The sequence below is a fragment of the Psittacula echo genome, assembly GCF_963264785.1.
Source record: "Psittacula echo genome assembly, chromosome: 20".
NCBI classification, from domain to species: Eukaryota; Metazoa; Chordata; class Aves; order Psittaciformes; family Psittacidae; genus Psittacula; species Psittacula echo.
The window spans coordinates 1951419-1976659 of NC_137756.1; the positions used below are offsets into that span (position 1 = coordinate 1951419).

At 38.2% G+C, this 25241-nt stretch overlaps 1 protein-coding gene across 4 annotated transcripts in view; it reads left to right on the forward strand.

Annotated features, from left to right (window-relative positions):
- Positions 1–25120, forward strand: part of NCKAP1 (NCK associated protein 1) — a 61353-nt gene extending 36233 nt beyond the window's left edge. For 3 of the 4 annotated variants that reach the window (XM_080632116.1, XM_080632117.1, XM_080632119.1), the window contains 14 exons: positions 231–350; positions 643–782; positions 2210–2341; positions 4392–4610; positions 4949–5079; positions 5474–5571; positions 10163–10256; positions 11010–11092; positions 11545–11625; positions 15164–15257; positions 16783–16899; positions 20292–20401; positions 22352–22441; positions 23036–25120. In XM_080632116.1, the coding sequence (XP_080488242.1) occupies positions 231–350; positions 643–782; positions 2210–2341; positions 4392–4610; positions 4949–5079; positions 5474–5571; positions 10163–10256; positions 11010–11092; positions 11545–11625; positions 15164–15257; positions 16783–16899; positions 20292–20401; positions 22352–22441; positions 23036–23152 (1626 nt within the window). In that variant the 3' untranslated portion in view covers positions 23153–25120. The remainder of the gene's footprint in view (positions 1–230; positions 351–642; positions 783–2209; positions 2342–4391; positions 4611–4948; positions 5080–5473; positions 5572–10162; positions 10257–11009; positions 11093–11544; positions 11626–15163; positions 15258–16782; positions 16900–20291; positions 20402–22351; positions 22442–23035) is intronic. The other variant, XM_080632118.1, reaches the window with a different exon arrangement.
- Positions 25121–25241: the final 121 nt, after the last annotated feature.

Genomic DNA, 25241 nt, shown 5'->3' on the forward strand with positions numbered 1-25241 from the left:
AGAAAGTGTTTTGCAAAATACAGTAATCAGATTATTTTTAATGATAATATGCCATGTCCATGACTTTGAAAATGCTATGGTTACTTCAAAGGATCCTGGAGCTGAGATTATTGAGGGCTAATAAGCTTATAATTTCTCATAACATTGTCATGTGATTTAGTGAACTGTTATTTTCAGTCTAGGACTAATGGGAAACCGACCATCAGACTCCCTTTTGTTTCCTTTAACAGCGACATCATATTGGAGATCGTAGTCTGTCGTTGTGCAACATGTTCTTGGATGAAATGGCTAAGCAAGCGCGGAATCTTATCACAGACATTTGCACAGAACAGTGTACACTGAGTGATCAGGTGAGTGGTTGTGTCTCCTTTTAAGGTTTTTCTCTGTGCAACTTTCTGAATTTTTATGGTTCTACTTCCTGCTTGCCTTCCCCCTCCCCCCCATTTTGGGGAAGTTTTTCTGTATATAAAATAGGTGATTTGAGGAATACTTTAATATTAGAATTGTGTGGTTAGTACTCCAAGGAAGAATGTGCCACCTGTGTGATGAGATCTCCACCTGTACCATAAGCTTATTTTCTATCTCATGGTTGCTGAAAAGTTGGATTTTAATTTGGAGGGGCTGTTTCTTTTTGTTTGCTAGTTGCTGCCAAAGCATTGTGCCAAAACCATCAGTCAAGCAGTGAACAAAAAGTCAAAAAAACAGACTGGAAAGAAAGGAGAACCCGAAAGGGAGAAACCGGGAGTAGAAAGCATGAGGAAAAATAGATTGGTTGTGACAAAGTAAGCTGCCTCTTCAGTTCCTTTCACCTTGAATACCAAGTCAAAATATGTGTGTTCTGCATACTGAACTTGCTTAATGTATTTGTGTGAGTTTAATTGTCTGTAAATACAACAACTTCAGGATGCTGGGGAGCGACTCTTCATCAGGGACTGTAGTGACAGGACAAGGGGTAACGGGTTCAAACTGAAACAGGGGAAGTTTAGATTGGATCTAAGGAAGAAATTCTTTACTGTGAGGGTGGTGAGGCACTGGAATGGGTTGCCCAGGGAGGTTGTGAATGCTCCATCCCTGGCGGTGTTCAAGGCCAGGTTGGATGAGGCCTTGGGTGACATGGTTTAGTGTGGGGTGTCCCTGCCCATGGCAGGGGGGTTGGAACTGGATGATCTCAAGGTCCTTTCCAACCTTAACTATTCTATGATTCTATGTATAGAGACTGCATTCTGTTATGCATAGCAATAGGAATGTGTATTTCTTGAATTTATCCCTTGTCTGTTTCCTTTCCTGAGCAGAAAGGATCCCAGTGCTGTAGCTAGGTTTCCTGTGTAGTCATACTAATTTTTGTGAGAGTCCAAGGAGTGGATGATGTCTTGGTTTCTGCCTTGCTTTAACTAGGTTAACCAGGTAAAGCACAGTCTGGGCTGGAAGTGCTGCCAAAAGGCTGTTCGCTGCCTTCAGCTGCTGGGATGCATTTGGGCTCCAGTGCCTGTACCAGCTGGAGGTTTCCTTGTTAGTGGCTAGAGAAGAATTGAAAACACCAGCAAATTGTAACAGAACCAGAAAAAAAAAACACCTGGAAGAGATGAAAGATTAATTACTACAGTTCGGGGTGTAAGAGATGATTGGGGACGAAAAGGTAGAAGATAATTTTTAGGAGAGATCAGAGGACCGACCAGATGGGAGAGTGATAAAAGTATGAAGAGGAAGGAATCTAAGAAAAGGAAACAATAAATATTTAGTGCTGTGGCTGGCAGTGCCTAAACACACACACTGCTGAAAAGGAAGTGGTTTTGCTGCAGTTGCAACAGCCAAACATCAGTGAACTGTGAAGATTGGAGAAGTTGAGGGAAAAGAACTTACTGTAGCTTAGGATTCCTTCCCTGATAATTTTTACGTTCTTAGTAGCTAGTAGCAATAATTGCTGTATTGCTTAGCTCAGTTAGGAAAAAACACCTTTGCAGACTGTTGTTTTTGAGGGGAAAAATATGTATATATATCTGGCATCCCTGTACATGGTGCAGATCAGTATGCAGCTGTAAGATGCATTCTTACCCAAAATGCTGGTTTTTAAGTAAGCTAGAAAAGTGTCTGAAAGCAGAAAAAGATAATGAGGAGTTAGAGCTGTACCTGCTCTTGGTGTCCTACATCCAGCATGTAGTTTCCATAATGTTTCTTTAAATATTTAATTTCTTGTTGCCTGTTCTTAAAGCCTGGACAAACTGCACACTGCACTTTCGGAGCTCTGCTTCTCCATCAATTATGTACCCAACATGGTGGTTTGGGAACACACGTTTACACCAAGGGAATATTTAACATCTCACCTGGAAATCCGCTTTACCAAGTAAGAAATATTGTGAAGTATTCCTGCACAAGATAAGTCTTTACTGATTTGCTGTTGGAAGTGTTGTGTACTTAACTACATAAAACTAGTTTTTAAAGGTGGAGTGTGAAACTCGTAAGTGAAATTCCAACTATATGACAGTTAAGTTGTATGCGCACACATGCAATAGTTCCTATTGTAAAACAAAATACATTGAAATACATGTCACCTGTTTAACAGCCTGATCTTGCGTTCCTAGTCCTGAGTATTTTGTAGGATTTGGTGATGCCTATTTTTAGGCATATATAAGGACTCTCTTCCGGCTATTCTTTTGCACAGTGCTGGGTTGTCTTAAGTGTTTGAGTTTACTGGCTTGCAGAAAGGATATCTAAAAATCAGAACCCAAGACCTGGCAAAGACAAATTAGAGGATATTTTAATTACTTTTTCCTTAAAATAAAAAAGTGTTGCCACTTGATACCCCCCTGTGTGTTTTTACCTTGATCTTCCCATTGTTACTTACAGAAATAGACAAATAGCAATTTCTGGAGAGGATTTCATATTGAAACAGCCAGCTATCCTAGTTGTATTTTATGCCCAGGATTGCTAGGCGTGTATTTTTCAAGCAGAGTATGAGACATAAGTTTTAATTATCAAGACATAGTATTGGGTCATTAGAGCACTTCATCTTTCACATAAGACAGGGTGGCATAAAATGAAGATAACTTCATGGCTTTAGAAGAAGTCAGCTGTAATCTTCGTATTTGTGAGCTTAGACCAGTGGTGGTCACTTGTGCTTATCTTTTTAATTCTGGGGGGAGGTTGGTTTGTGAGTCAGGGCTGAAGCCACAGGCTTCAGATTTTCAGAGGCTGCTTTCCTTTTCCTTGCCTCATGAACAAAATGAGATTTGTTAGCCAGAGTAAATGTTCCTTTATAATTATTTTCAGCTATTTAAGTGGCATTTCTTCCAGAGGTTTACAGTTGACTTTTGAATAAATTGTGGTTTAGTGTTAGGAGGTTTTTTTGTTTCCTGTTTTAACTTGCTCTTTTATGTATGATCGGACTAGAGCTTATTGTTACGCTACTTAATCTTGTAATAATACCAATTTTGAATTGATCTTAAAACAAGAGAAACTTGTGAAAATAGACTTACGCATTTCCAAACAAAAATTTAATTAAATAAGCTGATCTCCTCCTCTAGAATAACTCTTCTGTTCACCTCTGATGAAGGTATTGATTTCTTTTTGTTGTTGTAGTTGCTGTTCTGCTCTAGAGAAGTACACACCACTCAAGAGCTTAGTGCTGAAAGTCTGAGACCATTATAACCCTAAGATGAATGCTACAAGTATTGTTTCCAAAAAGTTACTTAGAAAAGTTAAAATGTAATTAAAATGAGGAAAAAGGATGCTCTAGGAAAGCTTATCTGTATTGCAGAAGGGATCTTTGAAGGGTTTTTGGTTTTGTTTTGTTTTTTAATACTGAGTGAGCTGAGGCAGAAAGGAGATTCAGTGATACGGTCTGTGCCTTTGTTTAGGTGCCTAAATACAGTAGGCATAGTTATTATTACAAGATAGTAAGACATGTCTCTAAATACTTATGCAAAGCAACACAAGACAGATTTGCTTTGAATGTTTTCAGGACTTAATTATAGCTATATGATTTTTTGACAGATATTTTAAACTAAAACTATGACAGCAACTGTGGTCAAAGAAGTTTTGCGTTAGTTACTATGCTTTGAACACTTTAATACATCATTGCTTTTACATTTCCTAGAAGGTCTGCATTTAAAAAGACCTTAACTATATTAACAGCTACTTTGATACATAGGTCTTCCATGTTGTGGATTGCTCTTGTATATATGGGGGAAAGTTTGGTTTTAAAAATGCTTGGTGAATATCTCAGTGTCATGAAATTTTTGCTGGAACCACAAACACACTTGTCTTTGGCATCCAGAACTACTTTTAGAAGTGCTGGTGTAGTATGTTTTCAGGTAAAAGCTTTGAATACAGAATCATTTTTATGGCTGCATCTTTGTCTCTGAATTTTAATCAATGCAATTTGTTTCTGTAAGGTCAATTGTTGGAATGACTATGTATAATCAAGCAACACAAGAGATTGCAAAGCCTTCAGAACTGTTAACCAGTGTAAGAGCCTATATGACAGTCCTCCAGTCAATAGAAAATTATGTACAGATCGACATCACGCGAGTATTTAACAATGTTCTGCTTCAGCAAACTCAGCATTTAGATAGTCATGGTGAGCCAACCATTACCAGTCTGTACACAAATTGGTAAGTAATTATATGAACACTTGTAACAATTTTTTTTACATTATTTTTATTTAATAAAATATCTGCAATTGGAGAAGTGGAGTTTGGAAGGTTCTTAAGTTTCCGACTTGAGTTTACTTGTCCCATTACCTTATAAAGCACTTCAGGGTTTGCATGTTGTGACATGCATGTTTTATAGGGGGGAAATGTAGAGTAAGATACAGATAACAGTTGAACTATGAAAGTAAAACTTTAGTCTACAGGCTTTGCTGTCCGTTGTCACACAAATACACTTCACCTCTATACAGTATCTGTGCACATGTGTCTTTTCATCTAAAACTTCTTCCCTTTCTGCCAAGGTATTTGGAAACTTTGCTACGGCAAGTCAGCAATGGTCACATAGCCTATTTTCCAGCCATGAAAGCATTTGTGAATTTGCCTACAGAAAATGAACTGACATTTAATGCTGAGGAGTACTCTGACATATCAGGTAAACTTTGATATTTCTACTGAATGTGAGGGATACTTACCCTGTGCCTGAGTATTTGGAGTAACAGCTACTGTTAGAGCATTCTATTACAGGGAGCATTTCTTAACCTTCAGTAGTATTTTGAATACTTTTTATTCGTGCTGCCTCGATGTCTCGAGGGAGTTTGCTTTTCCTGTTTTTGGTCAAAGTATGGTTGTTGCATTTATTTTACAGAGATAGGCCTACGATGTGTTGTTGGCTGCTGCTTCAGTTCTATTATGATACAAGTTCTCATATCTGAAGCTCTATTTTGTGGTAAAATACTTTTGCAGTTAAAATATCAGTGCTAGATAAATAATGAGCATCAAATAATTGAAGGAATGTTTGAAGTAGAACATTTTGTTTTATTTCTCAGAAATGAGAGCCCTTTCTGAACTTCTGGGACCATACGGCATGAAGTTCCTCAGTGAAAGTCTGATGTGGCACATTTCTTCACAGGTTGCTGAGCTTAAGGTAACCTTGGGAAGGTGGTGGGTGGGAAGGCAAGTAGTTGTCTGGTTAAGCTTCCTTTAGGATATTCCATAGCTGTGTTTATGCAGTCCATCTTTGTGAAATGACTGCATCAAGCAAACAGATAAAGCTGTGAATTTTACTCTTACTTTGTAGTACACTTGCATGCGTGTGTGTGTATCCCACAGTCTTCAACAGTTGAATGGACAGGACATCATGCAGGCTCTGTTGATTTCTACCTTGGATACCCTAAGTGAGGAGTCAAGTCTCTTTGTATCACCAGTGGGAGGAGATAGGCTTTTCAAGATCTCCAGGCACTTGTGAAGCACCTACTCAAGTCTGTTGATTCTCAAAAATCAGCATGAAAATCTCACGTGTCAGTCATCTATAAGGACTTACTTTCTTTACCATGCGTGTTAGCATCTGCTGTTCAGTTTGCGTGAATGGGAGACTTCAGGTCTTTTTTCTTTCTTATTTTCCCTTGGGTTTAGATATACCTTTCGCTCTGGCTGAGCTGTATCCATTTATTGTAATGGTCTGTATTCTGATAAATAATAACCTGATTATTGCAGCAGCACCAACAAATGATAACGTTGGTGCTATGAAAAAATATGGGAGGTATGGACATGTCAGGGAAGCTAGTTGCATGTATACTAGAACAGCAAACAATGACAGAGGAAGCACTTGGTGCCTCTTTAATTAACTTCTTTTGGAAAGAGGTTTTAATAGATTTAATAACATGTACTACTATCCCCGGATAGTCATACTATAAAAATGTCACTAAGCATGTATTTGCTTTTGGCTGACTTTAGTGCCATTTCTGAATTAAATTCCAAGATGTTATTACAGCTCATAATTTTAAATGTATTTAAACCCTTATTACAGTAAGGGCGTTTTTGTAATGATTCATACACACCGTTTTAAAAATACACATAGATCATAGAATGGTCGGGTTGGAAGGGACCATTCACAGCTTCCTTGGGCAACCCATTCCAGTGCCTCACCACCCTTACAGTGAAGAGCTTCTGCCTTATATCTAACCTGAATTTCCTCTATTTAAGTTTAAACCCCTTGTCTTATCGCTACAGTTGCTGATGAAGAGTCCCTTTCCAGCATCCTTGTAGGCCCCCTTCGGATACTGGAAGGCTGCTATGAGGTCTCCATGCAGCCTTCCCTCCTTCAGGCTGAACAGCTCCAATTCTTTCAGCCTGTCTTCATATGGGAGGTGCTTGAGCCCCGTTACCATGCTCATGGCCTCCACTGGACTTGCTGCAACAGTTCCATGTCCTTCTTATGGTGAGGACACCAGAACTGCACACAATGCTCCAAGTGAGGTCTCACGAGAGCAGAGCAGAGGGGCAGGATCACCTCCTTCGACCTGCTGGTCACGCTCCTCTTGATGCAGCCCAGGATACGGTTGCTTTCTGGGCTGCGAGCGCACACTGCCGGCTCATGTTCAGTTCAGAATGCCTAAGAGATCTAATGAACCTTCTTTTTCTTTTTTTTTCTTCAACAATCTATTATTACTAGCACACTGGGCCTTTAAAAGTGTGTGATTTTAATATATTCCCATTTTATAGTTTCAAAGATCTTGTTTTCTCCGTAAACACTGTGAATTTCAGTGCTGTGGAGTCACTAGGATGTAGGATGCCCTAGATGATTTGAAGCCTTTATTCAGTGTCACAGCTCAAGGAAAGGGGCTGCTCATGTTTTCCAAGCCACTGCAGAAGAGTGTGCAGATACCTGACCTCAATGACCAGCCAGCCAGGGCAGTTGATTCCAGTGCAATTTTTGAGTTTTGGGATAAGACTTTCCAGGTGACAACACTGTTTTTACAGTTAAATTCTGTAACCCCTGGTCTTACATAAATTCATATCTGTCGCATTTCAAGTAGAACACAAAGCCATTGGGTAGCTGTTAGTTGGCTGCTGCTGTGTTTCATAGAATCCCAGACTGGTTTGAGTCAGAAGGGACCTTAAAGCTCCTCCAGCTCCAACCCCTGCCACGGGCAGGGACACCTTCCACTGGAGCAGCTTGCTCCAAGCCCCTGTGTCCAACCTGGCCTTGAGCACTGCCAGGGATGGGGCAGCCACAGCTTCTCTGGGCACCCTGTGCCAGCGCCTCAGCACCCTCACAGGGAAGAGCTTCTGCCTTACATCTAACCTAAATCTCCCCTGTTTACTTTTGAAGGTAAATGTTTGTCCACTCCTTACGGAGTTGTCATACGTCCTCAAAACCAGCACGACTGATGCTGTAGATCCATTATTTTTTTTAAAAGCAACTTTAAGTATTTTTTTTGTGCTTTTTTTCTGGTGCTGCTAAGGATAAGCAGAACATAATGTAGATCCCCATGCACACGACTACGTATTTGGAGAGAAAAAAATCAAGTAATAAAATGTTCGTCTGTTTGGCTGAGATGCATTTGGCTTAGCAAAAGAGCACTGAGAAACATCTGTGTTTGGGAGAAGGAAGCAACAAGAGGATAGAATAGGGAATTTATTAAGAGTAGGGTTCAACATGCTTGCTTTGCTTCCTGCCATGGGACCAGGTATTGGTTTTATTTCTGAAGTTTAAGACTGAGGCAAGGAGAGGAAGTTTGCCTCATCTAAGTAACTACTCAAACTGTATTCCAGCCCGTTCCTTTTAAACCTTAAACTAATATGCTGGTAAAGCTGAAAGCTTGACTCAGTAACAATGCGCGTGGGCTGTTGCCTTCAGTCTTGCATTCTGGAGAGCTTTGTGGAATTTAAATGTGACACATCTGCCAACTTCTGCTACATCAGTTGCTTTGAAATTGCCCATCTTTATTTCAGTGCACACCAGTCTCACTTTGGCTTTCAGCATAGAAGTACATCTTCTGTGTCTGCATGCACATGTGCACACGTTCTTGGAGGTGGCTAGTTTGCTACATCTTGCATAGGTTACTTCTATCCTTGCTTTTCTTACTGAAGACAAGAAAGATGAAAGTGGGAAGACAGGGTGGATTATGAATACATTGGAGCATGTGGAAATCGCATGACCATGACACAATGAATCTGAGAGGTCTGTGCTGTTGGACAGATTTGTTTTGCACAGGCTGCTTGACTGGGAGGTGGGGGTAAACACAAAACACCACTACTTTCATAGCAGCATTGTAATTGAAGTTGCATTGTGTTTTACTCTTTCTGTAGTCATAGGAATACTTGATATGAAATTGTTTTCCCTGCTTGCCAGTTGCTATGTTCTGCCCTGTTTTGAGTGTGGGTTGAAGTGAAATAAAACTATTAAAGCAGGGAGAACTATCACAGATCAGACACTCTTGGATCCTTAGCAGTAGGTTCGTGCAGCTATGTCTTCTGTTAGATTTTTATATGATGTATCTTCTGTTCCATGTTCATAGTGGCCGATGTATTTGATGTACATTAGATTTTTCCTGATCCCTCTTCATTGCTCCCTTTGTGCTGCCTGGCAGTTAAGATGTATGGGAATCCACCTACTTGAAAAAGAAAACTATTAATAATCACTTTGGAGGATCACCCCCAATCAGAATATTTTCTTTTCTTCCTCCATCTTTCAGTTTTTTTCTGTTGACACTGTTTAGTATACAAAGCACTAAAATGAAAGGAAAGGAAACACTTCTTTTAATGTTCAAAAACACGCAAGATACCTACATTTTCTTGACTGCTGGTTGTCCTCTGCCTAAACAGAGATAATGTTTTCCATTTCTGAAATAGAATACTTTGCATTCAAACTCAAAAATATTTTTTTGTAAGAATAAAGTACCATTTCTTGCTTCAAGAGGTTTAAAAATACTACTTGGCACAACGTAAGTTCCTCAGCTAGCAAGAAACCCGTTTTGGATCTGACATTTTATAGATGTGTTTATGCAATCTCTGTAATTTAAATTTAAATCTGATACATATTTGGAGAAGGATCTTAGGAAAGTTACTGCATTTACCCCAAGTGGCGTGAATGAGAGCAGTTACAAATTGGAAACAGCCATGCATTTTCTTTTGGTCAAACTGACATGAAGAACACTGCACTTGAATTTAACTGTTTCAGGCTAAGGTGTTGGAACTTGAATGAATGTCTTTGTTTTCATTTTACATTATAGTGAAAGAAAATTTCAAGTAAACGGCACTAAGATGTAACAATCTGACTCTTACATTCTTAATGCCAGTTTTCAACTTTACCACCATTAAATTTCTAATCCTTACAGCATAACTAGTGAAAAGAGCAACCTAGAAGAATGGATTATTTTGTGAATCTGTATATTTATTGACGTACGTATACTTTTCTTATAAAAAGCTGAATAGCATGAGGAGATGTAGGCTCGTTTCACTGAGCTGCAATCCCTTGCTTTAAGAAGTTCTACTCATTGTTGAATATAAATATCATGTTCCAAGGGGTATCTAATCCTCTGTATTTAGTTTCAGAGCTTGCTTTTGTGTCGAGTAGTGCCTGGTGATAATACTGATGTTGTAGTCCCATTAGAAAACATCTGTATTCCATGAGTTTGGTTGTCTATGTGCCAGACTGAAATATCCCGCACCATTTATTTATCCTTTTAACATGCTGAAATGTATAGCTGACCTGAATCCTTTCTTCTTTTTAGAAACTTGTGGTGGAGAATGTTGAAGTTCTCACACAAATGAGGACCAGCTTCGACAAGCCAGACCAGATGGCAGCACTCTTTAAAAGATTATCATGTGGGTAACTAGCAAGGTCCTAATAAGGATACAGAATTGGGGTTTTATCTTGCTCTTTGTAAAGAAAACAAGAAAAATTGCTCTCTCTGTATCAGGTATACAAAAACAGCAAAAAAAAAAAAGAAAAGCAGTCATATAAACAAGTGCATCTTTTAAAAATTTTCTAGTCTTTTCATGTACAGACAAAATGAGATTTAGTGTTAGTTAGTGTTAATTTAGTTAATGAGATTTAGTGTTAATGAGGGCATTATAGTAGTGGTGAGCTTTGAGTGTCTTTTCAGGGATGGTAACGCATAGCTGTAACAGCAGTAATCTGCAAACCAGGTGCATGGCTGTAGAAAACAAATACAAAACACAGGCTTTTTTGACACAGGCTTCTGTTCTGATTGCAACACAGTGTAAATTACTGCATTCTTTTGAAGGGCTTTAACAGGTAATTAACATAAACATTTTAAATGAAAATAATTATTGTAGACATTTTTGGCCTCAAGAAAGCACAGAACTAATGTTACCATCCAGTATTGTCAGCTGTGTGTAAGGAGGCTCATTCCAAGAAGTGGTTAACAGTGGTCTTCTGAAAATCCCATTGTCAACTCAGCTACAAAAACTTACTTTAGCACTGTTTATTTTGATTCTTCTAAGGAATGCCATTGTTTCAGTACCTTTTTCAGTATTTTGGTGAATGTTTTCTTTCTGGTTTTTGAATTATTGAGCTTGTAAAGATCAACATGTTCACTGTTGTTCTCTTTTCAGCTGTTGACAGTGTTCTGAAGAGAATGACGATTATTGGTGTCATCTTGTCTTTTCGGTCCCTGGCACAGGAAGCACTTAGAGATGTAAGAAATAACTGAATATGTTCTGAATAAGTTTCATTGGGTTTAATGGAATTATAGGGTATTTGAAGCTTCACTGTTTAGAAATTCTACCTCTTAAGAGGTTGGCATGTGGGTAAAATGGCAATACTCAGTCATAACTGAACTCTAAACTGGAAGTTGGGGGTGGGAGAATCTATTTTTTGAGTACTGTTCAGAGAAATGTTACATTAAAACATACAGGTTTTAGTTTGAGCATGCCTCAGTGTTTTCTGTGTTTAGTACCTTTTAAAAGCTTTCATTTCCCTTTGTTTGCAAACAGCTTGATTTTGTCTTTATTACGCTTAAATCTAAAACCAAATTAATGTGTAAAATAAAAACTCATTAAAAATATTCTAGTCCAGTAAGATAATGGTAGTGTCTCATTGATCATTAACATGGGAAGTATTTTTTCTCGTTTTGTTTGTCTCTCTTAGGTCCTATCGTACCACATTCCTTTCCTTGTAAGTTCCATCGAGGACTTTAAAGATCACATTCCAAGAGAGACTGACATGAAGGTAATGTTTGGCCTAGAGGGTGATGGAGTCATTTTTGGAGCTTACTGAAAATACTTAAGGGGCAAGACTTCCATACTTAGTGTGAAAAACCAAGAAACAAAGAACACCCTTTTGTTCAAACTGCTAAGTAGTCCTGCATCTGCAGCCCCTGGTGTTCTGGGGAATAAAAACCCAACAAATAACTGATAGGGTAAGCACGAGTCTCTGGTTGTGATCACATTTGAAAACTTTGATGGAAAGAGCTAAGAACAGAATTTATTATGATATAAGTGATATAAGAGAGCAACGCTGAGCTGCTTCCTGCTGTGAGAAGCATAACTAGTAAAACTAGATGTTTCAAGGCCTCTGTGGTTGGAGCTCTATGCGTGTAATAGCTGCAAGTCTGATTTTGACATTGAATTAAAAATGTGGGTGAACTCACTGTGTAAAATGTTTGGAAAAAAAAATAGCAGCCTAAATCAGGTGCTTTGCTGCTGAATGGTAGCATGTTTCCATCCAGAAACCCGGGCCAGTACATCACATGGCTCTTGGAGAGGTAAGCACAGTACCTGCAACCTAGCTTATTTTTAATCTGTTATTGTCATTTAGGGCCTATGAAGGTTTGCAGGGTTCTTAATGGTAATGGTATCATGGCAGTTTGATTTGCAGGAAATGGATAGTGGGATATACATTGTGCAACTCTTGATTCACTTCTACAGAAACAAGTTTTACAAGTCTGCTCTTGAACAAAGTATGGGTTTTGAGCAATGGAATATATTGTTATTCCTGAAGTTCAGGTTTACATGTTGCAGTTTACTCTTGAGGAAAGAAACTGCAGTTCTGTTGGGTATGAAGATTCACTAAATAGAAAACATCTTCCCCCTTTTTAAAAGTTCAAGTCCATTATCGTAGGCCTCATGATTTCAGAAGAGGGTTTGGCAGTCTGTCTGAAAATGAGTCAGAGGTTGCATGAAGAATATAAGTTACTGAAACTTCATGTGTGCTGTTTCATTCCAAAATATTATCATGTGCTCTTTGAAATTCACAATGCTGATAAATCAGCCATAAATGTTTGATGTCCCAGAAAAGATTGGAATTCATATAATAGTAGAGGGATTCTGTAGAAATGCAATGGAAAAGTAAACTTAAAGGATACTGGCTCATGATAAAAATTGTATCAAAATTATGTAAGTTCCTTTCCCTTCTCAACCTTTCTGTAATTCTCCCCTTTAGTTAAAGGGAAAATCACTGATCACCAAAGCATCATGTTCCATTATTGAACTTGAGGAATCAGTATGCAAAAGAAATGAGAAGGGGAATTCACTGCTTGCTTTGCTTGATATTTTTGGAAAGACCTCCACACCTCCTACTAGACACCCTCTGGTATCAAAGGGGTGCTGAAAGATATTGGTGGGGTAAAGGCTGCAACACTAGTTATTGAAGGCAGGATTTTACCATTGATATTTTTAAGCTGATGATAACTGATCACTTGAAACATCTCAGTGGATCTCTAAAGACACCACTGACCTCATTTGTGTCAGCAGATACGAGAAAGTATAGTACTTGCTGCTTCTCTTCTGGAAGTCACTGGAACAACTGGGTGGAAAAAAAAGCTGTCTAATTGTAAATGAAACCATGCTCAGGACTGTTCTCTGCTTCGTAGCACCACCTAGTTGCCTCTGCTTCATGTAGTATCTGGCTGTTGGCCTTCTCTGGGTCTGCTGTAGTTGTGCTGTGATTTCTGAATATACTTATTTTGTGTGTGTATGTTTCCTAGTTCCAAGTGTCTCAAATAAATGAGTGCTGTGGTACAGTCCACCAGGCTGGTCGCATGATACCAACCACAGATGTCATTGTCTTGTGGTGTGGCATGATGCCATGTAAGCTTGTTTGAGAGTACGTAGCTCGCTGGATAACATTGGAGGACTATGCATGGAGAAGGAGCCAAACCTATGTAATCTTGTCCATAGTGCCTGCTGGGAATACTGGGAACTCTGACATGTGCTACCCAGCCACTCTGCCCAAGCTTTGTCTTGAAAACACCCTGTTGGAAGGGCCAGAGCTGTGCTATGAGCTTGCTAACAGTTAAGCCCGGTGGACAATCAGCAGCTCATTGAGCTTTCTCCTGGCCTTGTCTCATACAGCAGTACAATTGTAGGCAACAAAGGCTTCTTTTGGGACAATAAGTCAGGGTTGGGTTTTTTTCCCTTAAATGAAAGCATGTCAACAAACACATCTTTACAAGGCTTTGTACAGTGTACAACTTACTGGGATAATTGCCCAATAAGTTGTAATTGGGCATATTTTAGGACTTAATAACAGTAATTTCCTATCTACTGTATTTACCAAGCAGAGCGTAAATAGCTTTAAAGCTGTTGATGGAATAAATACTTGGTATGAAATGTTATTTTTATTTTCATATCGAATGAATATATCTGATGAAATCTTATTCTTATTTTAGTGTCCCTGAAACTTACGATTTGTGGTAACTGGTGAAATGGGGGTTGATTCTCCTTTTGTTTACTTGGGGGTTTTAATATTAAATTGTTGGGGTGTCTACACAGGCTTTTATAAAGAGACTTGCATTTGTTCCACTCTTGCTCGTTGTGAATTAGGTCCTGTCCAGACGCTCTGTAATTCTTTTAATGCAGGACTGTACCCAGGCTAATACTATACGCCCTGCTGATGGCATAGCATTTACTAAACAGTGCTGTGTGCTTTCCATATCAGAACTTGTCTTTGAGTAGCCAGGCTAAAGCACACAGATAAGGTTAGTCTGCATGATATCTCCTATGTGCAGCTGATAGAGCTATATGTGAGGATTTATGGGCCAAGTGTAACACGTCTCAAATATATGACCCATTGCTTACGTTCCCTGTAGTCCTTTGTAATTGGCGTAAAGTTATTTTTTCAGAGATTCTGCTGAACTACATCTTCAGATGCATTGTCCAAGATGTAAATTGGGAAAAGAGAACTGTGTGGAGCATTTGTTAATGGCAATAAAAGATACAGCCTGGGATGCGCTGTGGAAAATGGAATACATTTCAAGATGTTATTGTTAGGGCCACGTAGAGTGTAATTCTTGGCACTTGGAATTCCTGGACACTGAATCTATATGAAATTTGCATGTTGTAAGATTCCTTTTCTGCCTCACTTTTTCACCAGATTGACTTTTGGCTTTTGCCTAAAAATGCTGTATTTGCAGATGTTAGCTGGTACTTTAGATCTAGTAAAGAAAATATGTTAGTTTCTTTTGAACAGTAAAGAAAGATGTAGAAATGGCTGATTCAAAGTCAGGATGTTTGCTTTGGAGGTAATGTTGAGAATTATACAAGCTTTGTTTGGCTTGACAAAAAGAAAATCTAATGCAGTGCTCAAAGTACTGACCCAGCTGTTCAATGTAAGTTAGAAACAACCAAAGCCTCTTTACCTTCATATAGCCAAGTCTCTGCAATTCCTCCGTGCCTCAGACTCTAACATGAACGTTTTAAACATGACAGATTCATCACATTTCCACAAAAGCATGCAGTGTTGTACTTATCTTTCTTCTGGTCCTCAGGTGGCAATGAATGTATATGAACTGTCATCAGCTGCTGGATTGCCTTGTGAGATTGATCCTGCCTTGGTCGTAGCACTGTCTTCCCAAAAATCAGGTAAGAAGTTCCAAATTAAAAACTGTGTTAGAATAGAGGGAGAAAAAAAACCCAGAAATAATGCACTGAGGCACAGAAGTTTCAGATGCTGGGAGGAGACGTCTGTATCTTGAGTCCTTTCTATTCCTTTAGACTTTTTAAATGGCAGAAGAACATGATTTGTGCCTGCTGCTTACTGATGTGTTAGCTTGAGGATCTTCTCAACCACATCCAAATTAACTTGTTGACCTAGAAATACATAATGGGTACATGTTGAAGTTGTTCGTGGAACCTGCTTTAATCTAAGGACATTGAAAATAGGACGCTATTGTGAATAGTTATGGACATGATTAGTTTTGTTATAGATGTGTAATAGGTCTGTGTCAGGTAAGATGCCAGAATGCTGTTCTTCATGAACTTCACAACACTGTGTTATGCAAGTGTTAACATGGAGCTGACAAGGGGAAACATGGTAAAATAAACATATTAATGTTCTAACATGTATAGTGCTTCCTCTCACTCACTTTAAAGCACCACTGTCTGAACTTCTCAGTTTTGTTTAATCTGGCAGGTTTGAAGTCATGAATTAAGGCTCTTAAGTGCTCTTTGACAGTCTTCAGCTTTTTTTACTTTATTGCTTTTTTTTTTTCCCACTGGGTGTAATGGAAACTTAATGTTATTATCAGATCATGAATGTTTTAAATGCTAAGTTGTTTTTTCTTGGTTTAATAGTAGTTCTTTTGGGAGCAGAAAACCCTGCTAATTTCAAGCAGCATTTTAATATTCAAACTTAAGTGTCAAGCACAATTTCTTTGTGTATCTCAAAAAAAAAAGTGTATTTTATATGCATTATGTGCATAATATAAGTAGGTGTCTGTTTGTAAGATAACTAGAATCTGAAATGGCGTTTGAAATAGATTATTTTCACTGTGGTTTAGCTGTGACATGTTTAAGATGGGTGAAAAAGACAGGGAATTTCTGCGTATTTTCATGATGGGTTATGATCTCATATTTTGATTCTTACCTTTGCAGTTTGAGGTATTTGGTTTTTAGTAATTCAGTTTACACAGATAAGAGTACTGTGTTTCACCAACTGTTGACTTAATCTCATGCTTGTGCATGGTAATGCTGCTGTTCTTGAAAACACAAGGTTTTAGTGGGAATTAAGGTGAGTGCATATCACCTTCTGCTCATTTACCAAAGAGAGAATGCCAGAGTAATGCTCACCTCAGAGCACATGAAAAAATACCATCCCGCTCAGCCTATTTAAATCTTAGTAACTAAATGGTTAGAAGTGCTAGTGTGGCAGCAGCTTGCCTTCATTCTTATAGATAACAAACTGGAAACTTTTTACAGGTCCACCCTGTGTCTTTTGGCAAGACTGACATGATATTCCTCCTTTCACACCACAAACACCGAGTTTGTTGTTCTTGAGTTTAAATTTCAGTTTTGTCAAAATTTGACTTCCTGCACTTCCTGCAGTTGAAAGGAAATACGGCAAGATTACTTTTGTCATTAAAGAGCTTTATTGGTTTTGGTTTTTTAGAAAACATTAGTCCGGAAGAAGAATATAAGATTGCTTGCCTTCTCATGGTCTTCGTGGCGGTCTCCTTGCCGACTTTGGCTAGTAATGTGATGTCTCAGTATAGCCCTGCCATTGAAGGTAATGTGGAGTCAGCTGCGTATTTGCTGTGATGGTTCCTTCGTAATAGTCCTGGTAGTTTCTTGAATATGTTTGCTTTAAATATTGAATTATGTTTTGTAGTGAATAAAATGTAACAGCCAGTTAAATTAGCCCTAACCTAGGAAAGTTCTTCTGAAAGTTACTTTAAAAAGCATTTACTCAGCTCTCATTTAAGGTAACTTTATATGGAAAACAAGTCTTCCACTTGAAATTATAAGAACAGTCAAAAAACTGTAGGGGGCAGACTCATCCTAGTGTGTGGAATTGTTAGACTATACATTCCACACAAATCAGTGTGAGACTTACTGTGTAATAGTGTAGGTGTTTGAGTAATCTTTACATTGGCTTTGGGCCAGTCAGACAAGGAATCTTTTCTATTTAATACACTGTTCATATTAGTAAGCATAAATTTTTTGAAACAGAATCTGGAAGGTGCAAGCTGTCTATAACAGAATTATATCCTAAGAGTAGGTCAACTTCCTTATTAAAAATAAAATCTTTGCCTCAAGGAAATTCTTTGCATGTAATCCACAAGAAAAAGTTCCCTTTCAGACAAAATTAAGTTGAAAAAAAAAGACTGACAAAGCTGTTCCAACACATACAAAAGTCACCTTTCAGATGTCCAAGCTATTTTCTTTGTGATGTGTATCATGGCTTGCATAAAAGACCATGTTTATTCTGCATCCATTTACTGGGTGCAGTATGTTTTTCCTACCACTTTTTTTTTTCCTTCAGGATGCATTATTTTTAATTCAGTCAAAATTTAGCTCTCAAAGAATGTCTGAACTTCTGAAAATTTAAAGGACCAGAACTTCTGAAAGCCTTCTATGTCACTTAGTGTAATATGCGAAACCTATTTTTTGAGAGACCCAAGATTGTTTTCTTAAATGGGGATTAATTGTATTCTTCACTTTGAGAGATTAGGGATCTGTTAATTCCGAATGAACTTGGTTTAAGACCATATCTCTTAAATGCTACTACTTCATAGTTTCGTAAAATAAATCCCTTGGAAGCACTTCGTGGCACCAGTTTCTCCTTCAAAGGCATCTTACCTACTGTAGAGTCTTAAAACTGGCCAGGGGGGGACAGTACTAAAGGTTTTTAACAATGATTACATTTTCACATTCAGCCCTCTGCACCTCACATGAGTGAGGCTCTCCAGCAGGTAAGAACTCATGCAGGCTCGTCTTCCTCAAGCTCCTCTCTCTTCCAAAGACCGTCTTAGTCCTCAGGTTCTTAGCAGGCTGAAACAACATACAGTTCTTATCTTCTGTTTTGTATCATGTAGCTTAAATATTCCAGTTTCTGTGATTTTATTTACGTGCAGTAACTTAACATGAAGTCAGGTAAAGCCTTGTTTTCGAGTGGGTTCTTAAAGTAAGTACAGTTGTTAGATCTCAAAACTGTGACTGGAAAGAACATCTAGAACTCAAATAAGCCTGTGTTAGGAGTTGCTACTGGTTTTATGACATGTGGCCTCTGTATTATGGAATTCTTTCCTGAGAGGGCTCTTTTCTATTGAGAGGAAAGAGTCTGGCAAAAGGAATACATAAAATCTGCCGCTCTACAAAACTAACTGAACAAATGGGATAGACCTTGTCAGTCCTGCCTGCCTTGCTTAAGACTGCTTTTTCTTGTGTTCTGCCCTTATTGTAGAATACTTGGCTTTAGATGCTTAATACAGATGCTGTTTCCAGAATGAGAACTTCATAAATGCTGCTTTTTATGAAGTAAATTCCCTGGAGAAATCCTGAATTTATACATGAACAAGTCACAGATTTGAAGGAGTTTCAGCCTTCTAATCTGGCAAGCATACCTGCCAAATACAAGCAGTTCTTGGACAGCTTCAGCAATGTCTGTGTTCTCTCTGCCTACTTCAAGATTAAGCCTGTTTCTTCTACTAATTCCAGATAAAGGCTCAGGCTCTTGTTCCCAGTAAGAAATCTGAACTGCTAGTCAAATGTCAGGCTAGAGGACTAATTTGTCTTAGAGGCTAGAATATAACCCTGGTCTGCAAGAGACATAGTCATTTCTAAATACTTGAAACCTGTTGGAAGACAACAGTTGCTCAGCTGAATTCCCTTGCAAACTACAGTCTGAGACATAAAAATGAAGTCACTTAAAAAAAGCCAGCCACTTCAAAAACAAATTCAAATTTACATCAGCAGAATTAAGCACTACAGGTGTTCTTGACTCATGTAGAAGGAAGGGGATTCTGTGATTCTTTTCTGAACTAGCATATTCATGCAGCAATATTTAATTAGAAATAGGAGATGGAATAAGAGTATCAAGCAGGGGGGTTGGGACAAGGGGGACTGCTGGTCGAGATCCACAGGGATCTTCATTAGGACCTACTAATCAGCATATTCATAGGCAGCCAGAACAGGGGCTGAACAGTGAGGTGAGAAAATTTTGGTGTCATATAAAGTTATTGAGGGTATTAGAGGAGTGACGAGCTGCAGCTAGATATTACGATGCTGAGTAAATTGGGCAATAAAATTACAGCAAAAATCCATTTCCAGTAACAATAGTGATCATTTCTCATGTGTAGAGTGATGGGGTCTAGCTGACCTTGTTGTTCAAGTGGGATTTTGGAGTTAAGATAAATGACTGAATGAAAAAGAGTTCCGTGCTCAGCAGTGGTCAGAAAGAACTGGTAAGAACCAGCAGTGCTTGTGTGCGTGAATACTTGTTAGCTCTTTCAGAGACCACCTTTTTTCCATATGCTAGTACTATCGCAAGGTGCTTGCCCAGGTATTTATTAGTTTTGTCTTAAAGTGGTAGATTTGACTTAACTTTGCCCAGAAGAGATACCTCCTGCGGAGCAGTTGTTCTGCTCTCTTTGAAAGCTGGTATAATCTAATCATCTTCCAGGCCTCTGAAGCCTGTGTGAATTTTAGGCAAGATGTTATGCATGGCAGTGAGCAAGTCAATAATTTTGCTCTCCAGTTCCTGTAGGTGTCTTGGGTGAATGCTGTCCGGGCATCATGCCATGTTCATCTACACAGAGGGAAGAAAAATAGCCAATTTAGCTTGAAAGAGCCCTGCTTGCCACATGGCTTTTTTAGCCTGGTCAAGTGGTAATACTCTCGAGTTTTGCAGAAAACAAATAAACCTCCTAATTCCTAAAAACCACAGGGATCTTTGTCAGGTTGTTGTGACCATTACAGCATTCAGAAGGGAGATCTGTACTTCTGGTAGTTTAACTGTTGCCAAGTTCAGTGTGAAAGAATACTTTGCTCCCGTTGTGCAAGATGCTAAACATTTATCTTCCATTGTGACAAGTTCATTTACTTTTGAGTGATGTTTTCCAAAGCATACTGTTACTTTCAAGCATAATGCTGAGGTAATTTGTATATGTTTTTGTTCAGGGCATTGCAACAACATTCATTGCTTGGCAAAAGCTATCAACCAGATTGCTGCAGCATTATTTACCATCCACAAGGGAAGCATTGAAGACCGTCTGAAAGAATTTTTGGCCGTATGTATAACTTCATTTCTAGAGTGACCCTGTCCAAAAAGAGGAGAATGAACTCTCGCCCCCTAATGCCCCTCAATCCATACATAATCTGTCCTTAAATTATCCATCCGTTTGTCATGGCAAATGTTAGCTTTACAGTGGCAATCAGCCATGAGTAATCTTAATCACAAAGGCATACTATAAAGGTTTGGATTAGCATGAATGATTATTAATTAACCAGCATTTGCTCCAATAACAGTACTGTTTCATAATGTTTGTCATGTTACTTAGTTTCCTGTTGTTATAGATGGCAGAGAAACTAAAGTTATTGTATAATAAAGTGTTGATTTTTGACTAGGAGAAAATCAGGTGTGGGTAACCTTTTGGTCTGGCAATAGGGCAAAATTAAGATCTTAACAAGAAAAGTATCTGTTGACTTCAGGAAGTTTTTGAAATTCAACTAGAAAATGTAATGCTAATTTAGGACACAATGCAGATGATTTCATATAAATCTGGGTTTGGTGCACAAGAGAGAAGCATATTATTAATGCAGGTCAATATGTAGATTAAATTGAGTAGCAGTCCTTTAGCAATAGTCAGCTGTGTGCGATGTTGGAAGGTAACAGCAGCAAATTAGTACTAGCGTCATAATTTTTATTTTAATATAATCTTTAGTATTTTAGCACATCCTGTCTCTTACGTTATTGATTGGAAAAAGAAATGTACAGTGCATATAAAATCAAGATTCTGTCTAGCAGACTTTTTCACATGATAGGTCGGACTCTTTAGTTCACCTCCCTCTTCATTTTAGATGCCTTCCACACTTACGAGGGTGGGATAATGGCAACTTTCTGACCCTAGAAGCCCACAGAAAGACATTTTTCTTTTTTCCTTTTATTTTTCTTCTACTTAAAAGGCTCTTTCACTCATTGCATTTTGTAAAAAAGAAAAAACCTTTTGCCGTTGACCTTGTCTAATGCAACTGCTGGCTGTAAAGGATGAAAGAGAAATGGTTGTGTCAAGTTGCATGCATTTGACAAGTGAAGGAAACCAGTATAGTTCCATGTGATTTAAACACTTTTGGTATGAGGTTTGCATTTTTTCAGTGTTTACGAACTGGTTTCAGACCACTGCTTTTACTGCACAGGCCATGACTTGATCCTTCGGATATTTTGTTAATCTTTCTTTTCGAACACCTTTTATATATCGCTTACTGTTAGCCTGAAAGAAAAACGTGTCTCCGGAGGAAAACGTACTGCAGGAGATGATCCGCCTTCCTGTCAAAGTTAATTAAATAGAGAAAAAAACTTGTATCTGCAAATGACCTCAGTTACCATATTCTGTCAGCCTGAACTTGTAAATACCTAAGTACGTGTTAGAAGTTTCTAGGATATCTTCTAAAACTAGTATTTGTAGGGTTGCTCATGGTCTGATGAAATACTATTCATGTACATTTAGGATGACATTTCCTCAATTGAAAATACAGCTTAGGAGTAGAACTCAATCTTCTACTGCAAAATGAGTTTAACTTCAAACAGTTAGAAACTTCAGTCTCTTCAAAACTTATGAAAATGCAGTAAGTTTACCTGCGTATTGGGAATGACAGAAGAAGCGAGATCTAGATCCTATGGGAGTTCTGTCATTGATTTCAGTAGACTTTGTAATGGTCAACCAGTGATAACAGTGAGCAGTTCTTTACAATTAATTCTGTCACTTTTTCTATTAGAATAGCATATACTTGTAATGATAGCAGTACTAGAAATCAACAAAAATGGCTCACTGAGACTAAAGCCTGGTGATTGTTCGTGTGCTCAGGCTTGCTCTCCTTGGTTGTTGCTAGTACAACTCGGCGTCCACTGGCTGGGATATTGGTTTCTTTAGAAAGGTAATATGTGTGTGCGTGTAACAAAACAACAGAAACTGATCAACACATTATTTTATTTACTCCTTTAAAATATGCATTTCATATAGCTTGCATCATCTAGTCTACTGAAGATTGGCCAGGAGACGGACAAAACTACTACGAGGAACAGAGAATCTGTTTACCTACTACTAGATATGGTAAGTGTTTGTTTTACGTGTGTTACTAACTGAAGGAGCAGGCTCTGCATTGCATCATTTAATAAGGGGGGATTGGGTGTCACCTTGGTGGTTGTAGCTCATGAACCAGTAGAAGTAATTATTTATGTCGTTCTTCCCAACATTCTGATGTCAGGAATTAATATTTTTCATTCCCCCAACACAGGCACACATTTGTACCTTTGTTGCCAGAACATCGTATCACATTGTTCAGTTCATTCCCATTGTTCACTTACTACATACAATATTAAAATGAAATTTCACATACAGGAAGCACTGTTCAGAGTGTGTGGGAGAGAAACCTCTCTGCTCACAGGTTTTCCTTTCAGTATTCTGTATCTTCTGGAAATGGCTGAAGTGCTGTATATGCAAGAAAGCTAGATGACTAGCTTGGAGAAGCACTGAGTTTGTAGCACTGTGTTTTTCTCCCCAGCATTTAAACTTTGTGTTATTTCTTTTTGCTGTGAAACATGAGTGGTGGTGTGGTGCAGACCAGAAGTATCTACGTGAAATAGATTATCAGCAGCAGGCAGTGGAAGGTGTTTTGCAAAACCTTGTATTTCTGGTGTGTTTCAGATTGTGCAGGAGTCTCCCTTCCTGACAATGGATCTCCTGGAGTCTTGTTTCCCTTACGTCTTGCTGAGAAATGCATACCATGCTGTCTACAAACAAAGTGTCACATCCTCTGCCTAAGGATCTACTTAGTGGAGATAAGACATAGCACGCGTCTGTGTGGCCTCAGTTTTATCTGTAAACTGTGGAGCTATTTTACTTCATGGCCTGATGAACAGTTTTGTGGATTATAAACTTTTTTCCATAAAGTTGTATTTCTGATCAGTGGTTTCTTATTATGGTTGTACTGCAATATAAGCTTGGTTGATTTTAGGTTGCACATTCATGGAAAAAATCTCTTTTCTCACTACTTTTTCTTTTTTTTTTCTTTTTTTTTTAATTTTAGAGCATCAGTTATGTTTGAAAGATACTACTTCTGCTATATGTTTTTTGATATTGATCATGCAAAACAAAAATTGCTTGTTTATTTCCCAGAAGAAAAATGTATTTAGTGATTATTTTAGATAGTGTAGCTTTCATCTGTGTGTAAATTATTTCATATAGGGAGAGTTATAATCTTGTACCTATTGTTCTTATTGAAAACAAATATTGGATGTGCATTTCTGTGAAGTAATTACAGCATTTCTAGCTTTATTTTGAAACATTCACCAGTCTACATCCTGACACTATCTAACATTACAAATGCTCTAGGACTGCTTATCCTCCTGACAGATCCTCTCCCAATACTCTTAAACAACAGCAAGTGGTGTTGTTTGTATAAAGCATAGTGGAATTTTTTTTTTAACTAACTTCTGTGGTGCCCTGTTGGCATTAACACTACCATTGTACCCTGCTGTATAATAAACATTCTTACAGTTATCACATGTTGATAAAATGTTAGCCCTTAACCACTTTTTATATGTTTTAAATTTTTGAAATTCAAGTGTACCTTCCATAACATACAATAAACACTAGACTGTATTATCTGTAGGTGAATTATTTTTAATATAAATGTTATCCTAGTATTTTAAGCTTAAACTGTACTGTTCACTGATTTATATCTCACAGTTCATTAAATATCAATCCTCAGAGCTTTTATGCGAAGGCTTCGTTTAATCCTTCCCCTTTTGGCTTCTGCGATAGTGAATCTTGTAAAAAGTTGGAAGAAGGAACTAAAAACAATGTAAAAAGTGTCAGTTTAGTGCCATTGTTCCTTGAATCTTAATTTTGCATAATAAAGCGAGAAAAGGCATTTATACAGGACGTAGTGATGCCAGTTGTACCCATAGAAATAAGTGTATTGTTAAAGTATAAAACTTGAAGCGATCATAAAACAGGAGAGTGTTGCTAAAAGTGTTAACATCAGGCATTCCTGAAGCAGATGTACAATAGGCCTTTTTCTGTCAGCGGTGCAGATTGGCACGCAGGAGAGCATTGGCTCATTTAGCCTGAAAGCTGACCAGATGGTTGTGCTCTTTAATCCCCAGCATATAAAAGCAATGTGTTTCTCAACAGGCTCTGGACATTGTATAAAGCTCCTGTTCTTGATGCAACTTCTGTGCTTGCTGGTAACTTTTTCCTGTTATGAAAGAGCTGTAGTGTGCTCAGTTACAATAGCTTCCTCTGTCCAGAGGAAGAAAGCACTGGAATAAAATTGTCCTAAGGAAGTAAGACAGTACATCTATATTTTTCCTAATTAATGCATTTCATGTTATAACCATGGAGTTGTTTTTAAATTGATAATTTTGTACCATAACAAATAAGTTTGCTCATAAAGAAGTTAGGTCAAAAGCAAGATTTGAGAGTTCTGTAATATTTATGATCTAATACGTTCAAATGTCTTGACTTTAATTAAGATTTTGATTGTAATGTATCCTTTTGTGGAAAAATAATGCCTATTTCAGGACTGACTCTGGAAAAACTCAGCTTTAAGAAAGAGCCTACTTTGTGTCTTTAATCTAAGTACAAAGCAGTTGTGTTTGGTCATTGACCTTGGGGCCCTGTCAGCTTTCCACTGTCTGAGGTATCACTGAACTAAGCCTAGAATAGAGGTGATCTCTGACAAACAGGTAACGAGTGCATAATCTCTGCGAGAAGCTGCTTCTAACACAGATGAGAGTAGTCATGAACCTTTTAGATTCAGTAGTTCCTGCGGGATCTCTGACATGATTTTTGCTGTGCTGCCTGGCACACAAATGCCTAAGATGATGCCTTTCTAAACCACCCTTCC